The 19,854-nt window shown below is 35.0% G+C and overlaps 1 protein-coding gene across 1 annotated transcript in view; it reads left to right on the top strand.

The window, feature by feature from the left end:
• LOC125648870 (calcineurin B homologous protein 1-like) overlaps positions 1 to 13,015 on the top strand; it is a 39,556-nt gene extending 26,541 nt beyond the window's left edge. The window contains exons 3-7 of the mRNA XM_048875901.2: positions 107 to 187; positions 2,430 to 2,542; positions 3,356 to 3,459; positions 3,642 to 3,722; positions 9,724 to 13,015. Coding sequence (XP_048731858.1) covers positions 107 to 187; positions 2,430 to 2,542; positions 3,356 to 3,459; positions 3,642 to 3,722; positions 9,724 to 9,777 — 433 coding nt within the window. The 3' untranslated portion in view covers positions 9,778 to 13,015. The remainder of the gene's footprint in view (positions 1 to 106; positions 188 to 2,429; positions 2,543 to 3,355; positions 3,460 to 3,641; positions 3,723 to 9,723) is intronic.
• Positions 13,016 to 19,854: the final 6,839 nt, after the last annotated feature.

Raw genomic sequence — 19,854 nt, 5'->3', positions numbered from 1 at the left:
CAGAGTTATATTTAGACTAATAAAATAAAATGGACCGAGTAATATTTGTAACAGTGAGTTATGATTTTAGGCTGTTTTTATGTACATATAATTGCTGTCTTTGTAGCCGAGAGGATTTCCTGCGGATACCAGAGTTGGCCATTAATCCACTCGGAGACAGAATTGTGCATGCATTTTTCACAGAAAGGTAATTTGGAGCATAACAGGAATTTCATAAGAGTATTTCTCTCAAGTCTGTAGAATCAAATGCATTGCCACAGTGTTTTTATACCCCCCGAACGAAGTTCTGGGGGGTATATAGAATCACTCTGTCTGTCTGTCCGTCCGTCTGTCTGTCTTCAGATTCATGTCTGGGCTATAACTTCTTTGTTCTTTGACATAGGCATACCATATTTGGCACACAGGTGGATCACCATGACACGATGTGTCGGGTACCTTCATGACCTTTATATGACCTTGACCCTTGACCTTAAGGTCAAAATTAAAGTTTTTTTACAGTTCATTCGTGTCCGGGCCATAACTACTTTGTTCTTTGACATAGGCATACCATATTTGACACATGAGTGTATCACCATGAGATGATGTGTCATGTACCTGCATGACTTCAATATGACCTTGACCTCAAGGTCAAAAAAGGTTTTTTACAATGGATTCGTGTCCGGGCCATAACTTCTTTGTTCTTTGACATAGGCATACCATATTTGACACATGAGTGTATCAACATGACACGATGTGTCATGTACCTTCATGACCTCCATATGACCTTGACCTCAAGGTCAAAATTGAATGTTTTTACAATGGATTTGTGTCAGGGCCATAACTTCTTTGTTCTTTGTCATAGGCATACCATATTTGATACATGAGTGTATCACCATGAGATAATGTGTCATGTACCTTCATGACCTCCATATGACCTTGACCTCAAGGTCAAAATTAAACGTTTTTACAATGGATTTGTGTCAGGGCCATGACTTCTTTGTTCTTTGACATAGGCATACCATATTTGACACATGAGTGTATCACCATGAGACGATGTGTCAGGTACCTTCATTACCTCTATATGACCTTGAATTTTCACCTCAAGGTCAAAATTGATTATAGGGTTTTGACATAGTCATACCATAAGACATGGGTGTATCACCATGAGACTATGTGTTATGTACATTTATGACCTTGACCTTTGGTCTCAAGGTCAAAATTATAGGTTGATACCATGGATTTGTGTTCGGACTATATCTTCCATTTTCTTCTACAAAGGCATACTATATTTTTACACTCAGGAAAGAGGTAATTTATGCCTATTAACAACACCCTTTGGGAGATTGAGGTAAGCGGGGGGTATTCTTAGTGAGCATTGCTCACAGTACCTCTTGTTAGCTCACCTGAGCTGAAAGCTCAAGTGAGCTTTTCTGATCGCCTGTTGACCATCGTCTGTCTATCTTTTAAATTTTTCACATTTTCGACTTCTTCTCCAGAACCACTGGGCCAATTCCAACAAAACTTCGCCAAAAGCATTCTTTGGTGAAAGACTTTCAAGTTTGTTCAAATGAAGGGCAATGCCCCCTTCAAAGGGGAGATAATCACAAAAATGCAAAAATAGGGTGGGGTCATTTAAAAATCTTCTTAAGAAGCACTGAGCCAGAGGAGCTGAAATTTACATGAAAGCTTCCTGACATAGTGCAGATTCAAGTTTGTTCAAATCAAGACCCCTGAGGGTAGGTTGGGGCCACAATAGGGGATCTCAGTTTTACATGCAAATATATAGAGAAAATCTTTAAAAATCTTATCCAGACCCACTGAGCCAGAAAAGCTGAGATTTACATGAAAGCTTCCTGACACAGTGCAAATTCAAGTTTGTTCAAATAATGGCCCCTGGTGGTAGGTTGGGGCCACAATAAGGGATCAAAGTTTTACATGGGAATAAATAGAGAAAATCTTTAAAAATCTTCTCAAGAACCATTTGGCCAGAAGAGCTGATATTTACATGAAAGCTTTCTGACACCGTGCAGATTCAAGTTTGTTCAAATCATGGCCCCACAGGGTAGGTTGGGGCCACAATGATGGATCAAAGTTTTACATGCAAATATATAGAGAAAATCTTTTAAAATCTTCTCAAGAACCATTGGGCCAGAAGAGCTGAGATTTACAAGAAAGCTTCCTGATATAGTGCAGATTCATGTTTGTTCAAATCAAGACCCCTGAGGGTAGGTTGGGGCCACAGTAGGGGATCAAAGTTTTACATGGGAATAAATAGAGAAAATCTTTAAAAATCTTCTTCTCAAGAACCACTGGGCCAGAAGAGCTGATATTTACATGAAAGCTTCTATGCGAATATATAGGGAAAATCTTTAAGGTGACTCAGGTGAGTGATGTGGCCCATGAGCCTCTTGTTTAATAATGATTCTATTGTTGATGTGAATTTTTTTCAGTAACAATGAAACGGTTAACTTTCGACAATTTATGAGAGTTTTGGCAAGGTTCCGTCCCACAAAATCAAACCAGAACAAAAATAAACTGAACACACGGGAGGAGAAATTGAAGTGTATGTAGGAGTTTCATGTTTCAATTTTTACAGGACATTGATTGTGTAGTAAAATTTTAACAAATTTTACTGAATTTTAGCTGAAAATTTGTTCTTATGGAAGAATAACACATCATCACTAAATGTACTGCACTTTATTGAGGCAAAATTTTATATTTCCAACATCATAGAATTATCTACCATATATACTCGCCTATAATTCGGTTCGCCTATAAGTCGGCATATAGTTTTTAGGTTATTTTGGAGGGAATTGCCATTGACCCATTTATAAGTCGGTCTAACTTTTTTCAAGAATCGGTTGACAATTTCAAATCCATGCTCTTAAGTTTTTACTTGTGTTTCAAATAATATTTTGAGAAATGTGCCGATATTTGATATTTTTCCCCAACAAATCAATTATCATATCAATACTCTTATGTATTTATCCGTGTTCCAATAATGTGTTGGGAGATGACATCGATATATTTACTTTTTATCCTCAACAAATTAAACAGTTAGTATTTTGTTTATTTCGTCCATGTTTTTGTAGTTTAAAAAATACTAGGCTATATAGTACGCCATCCAGAAAAATACTAATCTTCATAGGACACTCCTATAAGTCGGACATAGAGTTTTGAACCAAAATTTAACTCCCTAAAATCTTACTTATAGGCAAGTATATACAGTAATATACTCATAACAATTGCAATAGGTATATTGTATCTCCTTAACAACACATTACCCCTTTCAGCCATTTAGTTTGAATTAAATATTTGTAATAGTTTTGAAAAAAATGTAGTTTAGACATTTACAAATTTATATATACCCTTGTAGTTGCTTTCCGGATGTACGACTTGGATGGAGATGACAAGATCTCTAAAGACGAGTTACTGTCTGTGCTTCACATGATGGTTGGAGCTAACATTTCAGAAGAACAGGTATTGCATAACATACTTCAGAGATGCATCTTGAAAATGGGCTTGTTGGACAATTCGCCCAAATGCAATTATTATGGTTTAAGAGGAAAATAGTATATGTTACATTTAATATGAGTCATTATTTTTGTAGTATATATTCAAGAATGTTGTCATTATAATGAGCTGTTTTCTTTGTTGTTTAGCTGGGAAGCATTGCTGATAGGACAATCAGTGAGGCTGATACTGACGGTGACAACCAGATCTCATTTGAAGAGTTTGTACAGGTCAGTGTAATACCACTGTATGATTAGATCCGCAATGTAATACCACTGTATAATTAGATCTGCAATGTAATAACACTGTTTTATTAGATCCGCAATGTAATACCACTGTATAATTAGATCAGCAATGTAATACCACTGTATAATTAGAACTGCTGCAATGTAATACCACTGTATGATTAGAACCGCAATGTAATAACACTGTATGATTAGAACCGCAATGTAATAACACTGTATGATTAGAACCGCATTGTAATAACACTATAATAATATCCTCAATGTAATACCACTGTATGATTAGAACCACAATGTGATACCACTGTATAATTAGATCCGCAATGTAATACCACTGTATGATTAGAACCGCATTGTAATAACACTATAATGATATCCTCAATGTAATACCACTGTATAATTAGATCCGCAATGTGATACCACTGTATAATTAGATCCGCAATGTAATACCACTGTATAATTAGAACTGCATTGTAATAACACTGTATAATTAGATCCGCAATGTAATAACACTATGATTAGAACCGCAATGTCATACCACTGTATGATTAGAACCGCAATGTAATAACACTGTATGATTAGAACCACAATGTAATACCACTGTATAATTAGATCCGCAATGTAATACCACTGTATAATTAGAACTGCAATGTAATAACACTGTATCATTAGATCCGCAATGTAATAACACTGTATAATTAGATCCGCAATGTAATAACACTGTATGATTAGAACCGCAATGTCATACCACTGTATGATTAAAACCACATTGTAATAACACTATAATTATACCCTCAATGTAATATCACTGTATAATTAGAACTGCATTGTAATAGCACTGTATAATTAGATCCGCAATGTAATAACACTGTATGATTAGAACCGCAATGTGATACCACTGTATGATTAGATCCGCGATGTAATAACACTGTATGATTAGAACCGCAATGTGATACCACTGTATAATTAGATCCGCAATGTAATAACACTGTATGATTAGAACCGCATTGTAATAACACTATAATTATATCCTCAATGTAATACCACTGTATAATTAGATCCGCAATGTAATACCACTGTATAATTAGATCCGCAATGTAATACCACTGTATAATTAGAACCGCAATGTAATACCACTGTATAATTAGATCCACAATGTGATACCACTGTATGATTAGATCCGCGATGTAATAACACTGTATGATTAGAACCGCAATGTAATACCACTGTATGATTAGATCTGCAATGTAATAACACTGTATAATTAGAACCGCAATGTAATAACACTGTATGATTATAACCGCAATGTGATACCACTGTATGATTAGAACCGCAATGTAATAACACTATATGATTAGAACCGCAATGTAATACCACTGTATAATTAGATCCGCAATGTAATACCACTGTATAATTAGAACCACAATGTAATACCACTGTATAATTAGATCCACAATGTAATACCACTGTATGATTAGAACTGCAATGTAATAACACTGTATGATTAGAACCGCAATGTAATAACACTGTATAATTAGATCCGCAATGTAATAACACTGTATGATTAGAACCGCAATGTAATACCACTGTATAATTAGATCCGCAATGTAATACCACTGTATCATTAGAACCGCAATGTAATAACACTGTATAATTAGATCCGCAATGTAATAACACTGTATAATTCAGGGGTTTCATTAATTTTAAAGGCTGGGGGTACCTCCTGAGAATCAGGAGGTACCCCCAGCCTGAGGGCGAGGGGTCTGGGGGCCGCCTAAGGCCCCCAGTGGGTCCAGGGCAACGCCCTGGTGGGGGGTCTAGGGCTCCCAGAAGCTCCTGGGTTTTCAGCATTTGATACTGCTATTTTTTAACTGAATTTTGTGTTAAAAGGGCTTTTTTATCTGTAAAATTGAGGGTTAATATTGGTTGAAACATGATGTTAAACTGTTGTGACATGTTTATTACTTAATAAAATGCAAATATTTTAAATAAATGATGTTGTAAATATGAAAGTTTTTGTTTTCTTTATTCAAAGTTGAATGGAGTGCAGTCTCTTTGACTGATTCATTTTCATATTGTTTTGGTTTTCTGTGGCTACAAGTATTTGCACATGACATCATTTTGCTTAGTATTATGATTTTTGTTCTAGCAACTGAACATGAAATAATTTTCATTTGGTTAATTCAGATCTTTGATTGATTAAAATTTTGCGAATGATTACGACACAAAGTACTGTTTCTTAAGATTCATCATTTTTCAGAAAAGAATTTCATTATTAATTTTTACGATGGACAGTCTATACAAAAAACACTTTATGTTTTCATAACTACTTGTAAATTTTGAAATCTGTGCTGATTCAAAAATTTTAGTGCAAGTATGTTTGTTCCTAAAACATATTTAATAAACTATGTATTCAGTGCTATTGAATCATTTAATCTTAATTTTTTATTTAGAATTCTCAGTTTCCATTTTTTCAAAGTCAACAAGTCAAAATTCAGAGTCACTGTTGGCATCACTTTCATAGCCATCCTCATCATACTCATCCTCTAGCAACATTTGTTTACATACAGCCTTGACTTCCTCTCTTAACATTTGACTGATGTCGTCCCCCGTGATGTCTGTCTGGCATTCTGAATCAACTGTTTCGACAGTTTCATTTTGTGCACCTTCTGTTATCAAATTTGTTGTATCGAAACGCTGTATTACGTTAGTGCAACCTCCATTTTTATGGAACTATTTTGTCATGTCAAATGTATTATTTCACTTTCACTTCGTAACTATGGACTCTACATTAAAAAAAACTAGCGAGATTATAATGATGAAAATCTGACATTGCACAAAGAACAGAAACGTGCCTTTCTGTTGGAGTCAAAGACGTCATTTTGTCCGAGCGATATCATGTGTTTAGCCGAACTATTTATCAGACGATAACAGAGGTGAAAGTGAAGCTTGCGTAGCGCGCCCTCTGGTGAGAGAATGCAGAAAAAGCTGTCGAAATGACGCGGACCTCGAAGAGAGCACCAAAACAAACTCGATCAACCGAACGCAACGAATAGAAAGTTTTCAAGCCACTTTTAGGGCTTTTATGAAGAAAGTTACGATTAAAAATATTTTACAATATTTTTTTTTGCAAACGATTTTTTCTGCCGGTACTTAATGCAATTGTAGGCGGGTAAAAGTACCGGGTACCGGCTCTTAATGAAAGCACTGATAATTAGATCCGCAATGTAATACCACTGTATAATTATACCCCCTGCAACAAGTTGTGGGGGGGTATACTGGAATTGGGTTGTCCGTCTGTCTGTCCGTCCGTCTGTAGACGCAATGGTTTCCGGGCTCTAAAGCATTATCCTTTCCACCTACCGTCACCATATCATATATATGGACTACCCATGGGATGAAGATGTTCCCTATCGATTTTGGGGTCAAAAGGTCATAGGTCAAGTGCACTGGACATCGAAGTAGCAATATGGTTTCCGGGCTCTAAAGCGTTATCCTTTCCACCTACAGTCACCATACCATACATATGGACTACCCATGGGATGAAGATGTTCCCTATCGATTTTGGGGTCAAAAGGTCAAAGGTCAAGCGCACTGGACATCTAAGTAGCAATATGGTTTCCGGGCTCTAAAGCGTTATCCTTTCCACCTACAGTCACCATATCATACATATGAACTACCCATGGGATGAAGATGTTCCCTATCGATTTTGGGGTCAAAGGTCAAGCACACTGGACATCGAAGTAGCAATATGGTTTCCGGGCTCTAAAGCGTTATCCTTTCCACCTACAGTCACCATATCATACATATGGACTACCCATGGGATGAAGATGTTCCCTATCGATTTTGGGGTCAAAAGGTCAAAGGTCATGTGCACTGGACATCGAAGTAGCAATATGTTTCGGTTTGTCGTGCCATTTGTTTTTTACACTAAGAAAAGAGGTAGTTTATACCTATTACCAACACCCTTTGGGAGATTGGGGTAAGCGGGGAGTATTCTTAGTGAGCATTGCTCACAGTACCTCTTGTTAGAACTGCAATGTAATAACACTGTATCATTAGATCCGCAATATAATACCACTGTATAATTAGAACTGCAATGTAATACCACTGTATGATTAAAACCGTAATGTGATACCACTGTATGATTAGAACCACAATGTAATACCACTGTATGATTAGAACCGCATTGTAATAACACTATAATTATATCCTCAATGTAATACCACTGTATCATTAGATCCGCAATGTAATACCACTGTATCATTAGATCAGCAATGTAATACCACTGTATAATTAGAACTGCATTGTAATAACACTGTATAATTAGATCCGCAATGTAATACCACTGTATGATTAGAACCGCAATGTGATACCACTGTATGATTAGAACCGCAATGTGATACCACTGTATGATTAGAACCGCAATGTAATAACACTGTATGATTAGAACCGCAATGTAATACCACTGTATAATTAGATCCGCAATGTAATACCACTGTATCATTAGATCAGCAATGTAATACCACTGTATAATTAGAACTGCATTGTAATAACACTGTATAATTAGAACCGCAATGTAATAACACTGTATGATTAGAACTGCAATGTGATACCACTGTATGATTAGATCCGCGATGTAATACCACTGTATGATTAGAACCGCATTGTAATAACACTATAATTATATCCTCAATGTAATACCACTGTATCATTAGATCCGCAATGTAATACCACTGTATCATTAGATCAGCAATGTAATACCACTGTATAATTAGAACTGCATTGTAATAACACTGTATAATTAGATCCGCAATGTAATACCACTGTATGATTAGAACCGCAATGTGATACCACTGTATAATTAGATCCGCAATGTAATACCACTGTATGATTAGAACCACAATGTAATACCACTGTATGATTAGAACCGCAATGTAATAACACTATAATTATATCCTCAATGTAATACCACTGTATAATTAGATCCGCAATGTAATACCACTGTATAATTAGATCCGCAATGTAATACCACTGTATGATTAGATCTGCAGTGTGATACCACTGTATAATTAGATCTGCAATGTAATACCACTGTATAATTAGATCCTCGATGTAATACCACTGTATAATTAGAACCACAATGTAATACCACTGTATGATTAGAACCGCAATGTGATACCACTGTATGATTAGATCTGCAATGTAATAACACTGTATGATTAGAACCGCAATGTAATACCACTGTATAATCAGATCCGCAATGTAATACCACTGTATAATTAGAACCGCAATGTAATAACACTGTATAATTAGAACTGCAATGTAATACCACTGTGTGATTAGATCTGCAATGTGATACCACTGTATGATTAGATCTGCAATGTAATAACACTGTATGATTAGAACCGCAATGTAATACCACTGTATAATCAGATCCGCAATGTAATACCACTGTATAATTAGAACCGCAATGTAATAACACTGTATAATTAGAACTGCAATGTAATACCACTGTTTGATTAAATCTGCAATGTGATACCACTGTATGATTAGATCTGCAATGTGATACCACTGTATAATTAGAACTGCAATGTGATACCACTGTATGATTAGAACCGCAATGTAATAACACTGTATGATTAGATCTGCAATGTAATACCACTCTTAGTGTAATATAATGGTGTAATTTGGTCCTCAATGTAATATGATGATGTAATTTGGTCCTTATTTGTACATATGTAGTACCATAGCATGTATTATCACAATGTAATATGATGGAGTAGTTAGATCTTCAGTATAACAATTAAGATCATCAGTTTAATACCTTACTGTAATAAGGTTCTTTGAATAACAACATTTTGTAATTAATTGGCTCATAGTGTAGTATGATTGGACCTTTCTAGTTGTACTTTGCAACAATATCCAGAGAAAATCCAGAATGTATTTATAATTCACCATATATATTAGAAAAATTATTTATTTGCAGGCAATGGAGAGGGTGGATGTTGAGCAGAAAATGAGCATTCGGTTTCTTCACTAAATCAAGATTCTATAGTGGTTAAAAATTTTACTTTTTCAGACATGAAGAATCCATGAAATCCATAAAGTGATCAAAAGTTGCCTATTCAGTGTTTTAAGTTTCAAGAAATTCAAAATTATAGATGATAGTTCTGTAAAGTTTTCTTTAATGAAATCTTTACAAAAAAATGACAAATGTTTGTTTGCATATACATGTATGCAGATACTGCTTACGCATAGCTGTGTGTTTGCACATACACTTCTACATAGCTGTTTGTTTGTATATACACTTCTACACAGCTGTTTGTTTGTATATACACTTCTACACAGCTGTTTGTTTGTATATACACTTCTACACAGCTGTGTGTTTGTATATACACTTCTACACAGCTGTTTGTTTGTATATACACTTCTACACAGCTGTTTGTTTGTATATACACTTCTACACAGCTGTTTGTTTGTGTGTACACTTCTACACAGCTATTTGTTTGTATATACACTTCTACACAGCTGTTTGTTTGTATATACACTTCTACACAGCTATTTGTTTGTATATACACTTCTACACAGCTATTTGTATATACACTTCTACACAGCTATTTGTATATACACTTCTACACAGCTGTTTGGATTTACATGCACTTCTAGACAGCTGTGTGTTTGTATATACACTTCTACACAGCTGTTTGTTTGTATATACACTTCTACACAGCTGTTTGGATTTACATGCACTTCTAGACAGCTGTGTGTTTGTATATACACTTCTACACAGCTGTTTGTTTGTATATACACTTCTACACAGCTGTTTGGATTTACATGCACTTCTAGACAGCTGTGTGTTTGAATATGCACTTCTACACAGCTGCAAAAAAAACAACTGTCATGTGTTTATTTGTACATGTACTCACATGCACGAATGGTTTTAAAATTGTTAAACAAAACTTGGGCCAATTCAACTTAATTAGTATATTATCATCCAGGGTCACCAAAAAGTATGGGGTGGGTGGGAGGATTTTATATCTTAATTTTTATTTTCTGAGAAAAATATTAATGACAAACGAGTAGTGCATCATTTAATGCCAGATGGATCTATGCTTACTTCACAAACGAAATCCAGGTTAAGCTTTCAAACACAGAAAGATACCAAATTTCTTCTAAGATATGAAGCACATTAATCCTTTCCTTCCCTTACGAAGGTGAGAAATTAAGAAAACCATAATATGATCTATTTTCTTCACGTTGCTATACCGGAAATGTAAACAAGAAGTGTAAAAACAGGAGTCAGACATGAAAATTTTCTGGAAATAGCAAGCTCCGCAAAATAAAAAAATTCCGGGCAGGTCAATTTTTAAGGGGCGGGCGGGGATGATAATCTATCAATTAAGTTGAATTGGCCTTATATATTTTATTTAAACTGGACGGTAATGGTATTGCAATGCTAAGTAAAATTCTTAAACATGTATACTGTGTGATACTGTGTGTGAAGTTAAATGAAATTAAGCATCAATTAAAAATAAGAATAGGTATATAATCTCCCTTAACACTGTGTAGCAGTCTGCTACAATGCAGTGTTTAATGGAAATGATACACAGAATGTGTCTTTGTAAACAGGGTTTTTATGGTAAACGTTTTGCCACATGTTGACTTTGTAAACAAATTAAGTCTGATTTTTGTTTTTGGCAAAAACTATGAACTTTAATAATTGAAATTCAAACCTCAAGAATTTATAGTCTATCTATGCTTTGAGATAAACAAATCTTTTACATTATCAAGGGTTATTGATTTATTTTGCAACATTTTACAGTGTTACAATAATGGTGCAATTCTGAAACATAAGATGTTTATGTTGTATTATGTATTATTATACTTTCATGTAAAATACTCGAATCTGATTGGTCGAGAAGCATTTGAAAAAACATATTGTTACCCTCTGAGAACAGAAAGCACGCCCTCCAGGGTGATAGTATCTAGCAACGGGCAACAGTACTTGACAACGGGTGATATTATAAAAAATTATCACATGCGTCAAATTTATGCGCGTACGGTTCGCCGTAGATTGTTAGACAACGTCGTTTGAGCGTTTGTAATAAACACGAATACCCACATCGATATACGAAAAATCGCATAACAGTGATTGATCAAATGTCAACAGACGTAAGTCTTTCTGCTTTGTTGTTTATATAACATTCAGTATAATAAAACAAATATTGCATGTAGTTGAGGGTAACATTGAAAATTTTCACCCCTCGAAAAACCATTGTCAACCTCAGCTACGCCTCAGTTGACAATGGTTTTCTCGGGGTGAAAATTTTCAATGTTACCCTCAACTACATCCAATATTTATATATTATCAAAATCAAGCCATCTTGATCAAGTCAAGTAACTTTTATTGCAATCAACAGTTGAAACATTATGCAGAATGTGATCAGTTGCAGAAATATTTTACACAACCAAATCTACATGTGAATGACAACTGTAAATTCAAGGTCAAAGTACCAGATGTTTAAAATCCCAAGTTTTACCATGTAGTGGGTATTTTCATCGGATAGGGAAAATCCGCAAAAATTACAATCACAAAATATATATACATGCATTTAGGTACATATAGGTATAATACAACCACAGAAATTGGAAATGCAGAATATAATGTGCTACCGTTTATGGATCAAATCGCAAAATTTTCCAATTGCAGAAAATATCCGTTATACAGAATCTTTAATAATATCATAGGTGATTCATTTTATCTGTATAGATAATGCTCATATATATAAGAAAGATCTTAAACAGGTGGGAAAAGGTTTATTGTAACTGGTAGAAAAAAAGTAAGTGTGAGTAGAGGAGCTACATACCTTACCATCAAAATATGTAATAATGGAAATAATATACTATTGTCAGTCAGAGTGTCCATGTTGAATTGTAATTCACTGCAAAATGTTGACACTTTTAACTCGTTACATAACTGTGTTACTGGTGCTATTGAATAGCATTCATACTTGGCATCAGAAATATTTTCTGCGAAACAATCCATGACTTGAGTAAACATGCTGTACATGTATATTCCCTCGTACATAGATAGTTGTTGAATGTACTCCAGAGTATTTATTGATTGTTGATTTGAGGATTGTTTGATTTATTAATATATTAAACATGTATTTTTTATGTCTTGATTATCATGTGATTCTAACTTGATGCCATATATGTTAGGCAAAGTAAATCCAGTGTGTAAACAATTGTTTTTCACAAATAAAACTGAAAGACCACTATAGTTGATGATTCCATATGGCTTAGACAAATATTATGACATTTTAAAATCAGCAACTTTGAACTTGACAACCAAAAGATCATAGTTCAAGGTCACAGGATGCTGTCTAGCATAAGCAGCCTTTCTGCCAAATTTCAGCTTCCAACTGTTTCTACATTTATCTTGATAGTTGCCTCTTCAACAAAAATGATCAAGAGGCCCATGGGCCACATTGGTCACCTTGGCCCATATTTAAAGATTTTCCCTATATATTCGTATGTAAAACTTTGATTCCCATTGTGGCCCCAACCTACTCCCGGAGATCATGATTTTTACCAACTTGAATCTGCACTATGTCAGAAAGCTTTCATGTAAATGTAAACTGTTCTGGCCCCGTGATTTTTCAGAAGATTTTTGATGATTTTCTCTATATATTTGTATGTAAAATTTTGATCCCCCTTAGTGGTCTCATCTTACCCCCTGGGGCCATGATTTTTACAAACTTGAATCTGCACTATGTCCAGAAGCTTCAGTGCAAATGTAAACTTCTTTGGTCCAATGGTTCTTGAGAAGAAGATTTTAAAAGATTTTTCCCCCTATTTATTAGTATGTAAAACTTTGATCCCCTATTGTGGCCTCCTTCCTACCCCAGGGGTCATTATATTAACAAACTTGCTTTCATGTAAATTTCAGCTCTTCTGACTCGGTGGTTCTTGAGAAGAAGATTTTTAAAGATTTTTCCTCTATATTTTAAATGTAAGAATTTGATCCCCTATTGTGGCCCCATCCTATCCATAGGGGCCATGATTTTAACAAACTTGAATCTGAACTATGTCGAAAAACTGTCTTGTAAATTTTAGCTCTTCTGGCCCGGTGGTTCTTGAGAAGAGTTTTAAATGACTCCAGCCTGTTTTTGCATTTTTGTGATTATCTCCCCTTTGAAGGGGGAATTGCCCTTCATTTGAACAAACTTGAAAGCTGTTTACCCAAGGATGCTTTTGGCTATAATTGGCCCAGTGGTTCTGGAGAAGTCGAAAATGTAAAAAGTTTACAGACAGACAACGGACAACAAGCGATCAGATCAGTTCACTTGAGCTTTCAGTTCAGGTGAGCTAAAAATGGAAATATTCACATCTAGTGATCAGTCGTCCAAAAAATTATTTTGTTAAACACCACTCTAATTCTCTGAAGTTGAAATTTAAAAACCATGCCAGAGTTCCTCATCGACAATATATTCGTGGTCTTGGGTCGTCCAACAGTCTGTTGGAATTACCATGGGCACGATATTGTGCTCCTTTGTTAGCTGACCTGTTTTTATATTCATATGAAGCAGAATTTAGTCAAAAACTTCTACGTGCTGTGTCCTTCAATTCGACATTTAGGTATATTGACGACGTTTTATCTATTAACAATATTAACTTTCATTCATATCTCGATCCGATATATCGCTGTGAACTCGAAATAAAAGACGCCACAGAGTCGTCCACTTCTGCTTCGTACTTGGATATTTTATTGAAAGTAGATATTAACGGCAAACTAACAAACGGGATGATCTCAGCTTCTCCATCGTCAACTTCCCATATTTATGTAGCAATATTCCATTATCACCTGCATATGGTGTTTATATCTCAACTGATTCGATACGCAAGAACTTGTTTTGCATATGGTCAGTTTTTAAATGAAGGTAAGATACTCGCAAACAAGTTGATGGTACAAGGATTTCAATAAGTCTTGAAAGTCGGGATTTCGCAAATTCTACGGTCGTTATAACAATCTAGTTTGCCAATACAACCTACCATTGGGTCAAATGCTGTCTGACGTGTTTCATACCGACTGTTAGACCGTTCTTGGCACACTGATTTTGACTACGAATAACTCTGTTTACCTGATCGAGATATAGGGCTCACGGCGGATGTGACTGGTCGGCAGGGGATGCTTACTCCTCCTAGGCACCTCTGATGTGTCCAGGGGTCCGTTTAGTCCAACTATCTATTCTGTATTACTTATCGGAATTGTGAGATTCATCACTGTTCATTATCTTCACCTTTCATATTGGAAAATGTATGGAGCGCCAAATTAATATAAACTCAAATAATTGAAGATATCTTCAATTATTTGAAGATATCATCAATTCATTTAATCCGTGCAACAATTCAATTAAAGATCTCTTCAAGTAATTAATGATATCTTCAATTCTTCATTATTGCGCGCATTGATTGAATTGATGATAGCATTAATTCTTCAGCTAAATTGATGCGCGCTTTAATTGAATTAACGATCTCTTTAAATTAATTGATGATATCAACAATTAAATTGATGCACGCTACAATTCAATTGAAGAGAGCAATAATTGATATAATGCGCGCATTAAATCAATTGATGAGAGCAATAATTGAATTGATATGCGCATTAATGCATTTGATGAGAGCAATAGTTGATTTAATGCACGCATTCAATTATTGATCTCTTCAATTGAATTAATGATATCTTTAATTCATTTGAAGAGAGCAATAATTCTTTTATATATGATTAAAGATATCTTCAATTCAACATATCCACAATTGAATTAATGATATCTTTAATTGAATTGTTGCTCTCTTGAAAAGAGTTGATGCGCGCATTAATTCCTTATAAAAAAGCATTGTAAATGATTTAAAGATAAAAGAGATCATCAAATTATTTATACCGAGCTCTAAATTAATTATTGCGAGCAATATTTCTACTAAATTGATGCTCTCATCAATTGAATTGAAGAGAGCAATAATTGAATTAATGCGCGCATCAAATCTATTATTGCTCTCACTAATTCAATTAATACGCGCATTAAATCAATTATTGCTCTCGTTAATTCAACTGATGCGCGCATTAATTCAATTGATGAGAGCAATAATTGAATTGAAGCGCGCATTAATTCATTTGATGAGAGCAATAATTGATTCAATGCGCGCATTAATTCAATTAAAGAGAGCAATAATTGAATTGATGATATCTTCAAATAATTGAAGATATCTTCAATTATTTGAGTTAATGTTAATTTGGGGCTCCATAAAAATGTCCCCCTCTAGGACAACTATCATGCGATACATAAAATATAAATAAAGCATGACTTCATACATCATTCATGTTTATTTATGAATTGCATATTCAACAAGATCTGTTTATGAAACACAGATGCCCCCGTACGGCAGCAAAGAAATTCTGGTATCCAAAGAAAGATCTTGTCAGTTGTCACAAGGAATACACATGTGAAATATGAACCATTCAATGTTATGTTTTGCAAACGTAGGTCAATGTTATGAGGTCAAATAGTTTGGTACCATAAGAAAGGTAACAGGGAATAGTTTATGCGTACGTGAAATCGGAAAGCCCTGTCTCCATCCATTCAAACGTTATTACCAATGTTAAAGATTTTGCTCCCGAATCTCCGATTACGGGGACATAAAAACAAAATGAACTAATTCTAATTGTAACAGGGACCGTTACATATGTTCCCCAAACCTCCCCCAATTAAAAAGTGATGTCCTTGTGAATCTATAGCTAAAAATCATTTTATTTTAGCCTTTAATTACATGTAGTACGTTTAATATGGTCATTTCAGTACCAAGAAATGAAAGAAAGTGTTGCACGTGCATACACGCGCACGCGTGTATGATTCCGAAATTTTGTTGATGTCGTTCAACAGGCATTTGTATCATGTACCCACAGTATGAATTTTATAACGTTTCCAGCAAATATAAGGAAGTTATAGCGATCTTAAAATCGTCCAATCAGAATTCAGAACACGTGCATGCACGTGCTGAGCAGTAATTCTAACCACAGCAATTTGTAAGGAGTACCAAGACACATCTAAACCACTAATATCAATACAATTTGATGAAAAACAAAAACGTTATCGCCCTTTAAAAATTGAACACTTGAAGAACTTGCGCGTTGGCAATTTTTATTATACCAATATATAGATACACATATCGTCTACGTATGCTGTAAATATCTTCTCATTCGCTTCATAAATAAAATAGTTACAAACGTTTTAGTATTATCCAATCAAAATGAAGCACACGTGCATGCACATGCAAATTGGTAATTTTGACCAGGCAAATCAGTTAAGGGTATCAATATCTACCTCTGATATGAATATTAAGCTATTTCAATGAACAACAAAAAAGTTAGACTGATTCCAAAGTTAGTGTACAAATTTTGTAGTGCACGTGCACACGCATGCGTGCGCGTGCAGACAAAATAACTATTATTTTTCATATCTACAAATGATATACTATCATCCTATGATATCCATTCCTTTAATATTCTGATTTTCATTTTTTGTACTAAAATTGCAGTGCACGTGCGCACGCGTGCATACACGTTCAGACAAAATGACTATCACTATGCATATCTACAAACGCTGTTCTATCATCCTGAAAAGTTTCATATCGATCCCTTTTGTAGTTTCTGAGAACACTGCCGGACAAAAAAGTAACGGAGAAAAAGAATAATAACTAGATGCGATCTCGTTCCGTCCAATTTTAGATGTGATGAGATAAGAATTTGACCGAGATTTTCGTTCATAAATAATGATACAAATTTTGTTCTACATGTCCTATTAAAATTTTCTTGAGAAAAAAGTTATTGATTGCGACATTTATCAGACTGTTAAGGCGAGTCATAAGGCCAGTGGGCCTTTTTCTTGATATCGTTTGAAAAATCTTGCAAAACTGAGCAACTTTTGTTCTACATGTCTTATCAAAAGTTTTTCGAGAAAAAAGTTATTGATTGTGACACTAATCAAACTGTTCAGGCGAGCCATGAGGCCCGTTCGCCTTTTTCATGATGTTGTTCGAAAGATCTTGCAAAACTGAACAACTTTTGCTCTAGATGTCTTATTAAAAGTTTCTTGACAAAAATGTTATAGCTTGCAACAATAACCCAACTGTTCAGGTGAGCCATGGGACCCGCAGGCCTATTTATTAACATCGTTAGTTAACGCTTGCGAAACTGAACAACGTTTCTTCTACATGTCTTATCAAAAGTTTCTCAAAAAAAAAGTTATTGATTGTCACACTAATCAAACTGTCCAGGCAAGCCATGAGGCCCGTTCGCCTTTTTCATGATGTTGTTCGAAAGATCTTGCAAAACTGAACAACTTCTGTTCTAGATGTCCTATTAAAAGTTTCTTGACCAAAATGTTATAGATTGCAACAAAAACCCAACTGTTCAGGTGAGCCATGAGACCTGCAGGCCTATTTATTAACATCGTTAGTTAACGCTTGCGAAACTGAACAACTTTTTTTCTACATGTCTTGTAAAAAGTTTCTCGAGAAAAAAGTTATTAATGTTATTAATTGTGGTACAAATTCGACTGTCCACGCGAGCCATGACGCCCTGAGGCCTATTTTTTGATATCATTAGATAGATCTTGCAAAACTGAACAACTTTTATTCTACATGTATTATCAAAAGTTTCGTGAGAAAAAAGTTAATCATTGTAACAGAAATTCAATGGTTCAGACGAGCCATGAGGCTTATGGGCCAATTTCTTGATATAAGAAGAAATATCTCAATAAACTGTACAACTTTTGTTATATATGTCTAAGCAAAATATTTACGAGTAAAAAGTTATGATTGAAAACGTGGAAAAAAATGGGACACTTTTTTAAACTCCATTTTCGACCCCTACCGAGCTTCCATACTAGGCACTTCCGGAAATTTTTAAAACCGATGTGCACAGCTACAACATGTCGTCTAACATCACTGAAAATTTCAGCACTCTAGCTTTTATCGTTTTTGAGATGTTGGCTGGACAAAATGGCCATCTGAAAATCGATTAAAGGGGGATAACTTCCAACCGGAAGTGAATTTTCAAAAATCCAAAAAAAAGGATATAAACTTCAAATAGCAATGCATCAACCCTAAAAATTTGAAGTAAATCGATCATGCAATCTCTGAGAAATCCTCTGCACAAAATCGGTAAGGAAAAAAAGAAGAATAAAAATAATAATAAGACTAGAAATGATCTCGTTGCGAGCAACGAATAGGTCTTCCGTCCACTTTCTGACGAGATAGGATGTAAGTCTAACATGTTCTGAAACTCTGAAAGAGACTTAACTATTCCATGCACGTAAAAAGTTGATAGATAAGCGAGATATGCGGAGACAAAGAAATATCAATTTTTCGAAGTTTTTCTCTAAAAACCGGAAGTTGTTGGTTAAACTTCCGGTAAGTGTAACATTTTTTGAAACACCGAAAGAGACCAAATTAATCTGTGCAAGTTTTATTTCAAAAGCATAATTTTGAAGTTTGACGTTTCTTTTATTCACTTCCGGTGACGGACGGAAGTGACGGATGGCAATGATAAACCTTATTACAGAGCTACAAGTCACCATCCATCATCCCTAAAAGTTTGAAGACTCAACCTTTAACCGTTTATGAGAAAACGCCCGGACAAAATGTCATTTGAAAAACGGAAATTCGGCCGTAACTTGTGACCGGAAGTGATTTTAACAAAACCATAAAAAAGACAGTTCTAGACAATCCTATTTTACATCTTTCCTGAAAGTTTCATCAAAATCTATCCAACCGTTTTTGAGAAATCGCGTGCATAAAATCGGTAAGAAAAAGAACAATAATAATAATAACTAGACACGATCTCGTTGCGAGCAACGAGTAGGTCTTCCGTCCGATTTGTTGATGCACTCGGAGTTAAAAAAAAAAAGAAAAAAAGAAGACAAATGAGTCCCAATTTAGTTTCCGACTTTAAGACACTTTAGATATAATCAATTTTTCATATCATAAGCTTCTGAAGCAAAGTTGCGGTGAAATTCGTTTGAAATTCGACTCTCCAGGCGAGCCATAAGGCCCGCGG

The sequence above is a fragment of the Ostrea edulis genome, chromosome 5 (assembly GCF_947568905.1).
Source record: "Ostrea edulis chromosome 5, xbOstEdul1.1, whole genome shotgun sequence".
In the NCBI taxonomy this organism is placed as follows: Eukaryota; Metazoa; Mollusca; class Bivalvia; order Ostreida; family Ostreidae; genus Ostrea; species Ostrea edulis.
The sequence above is the reverse complement of the archived record's forward strand: the minus strand, read 5'-3'. Positions and strand labels throughout refer to the sequence as shown.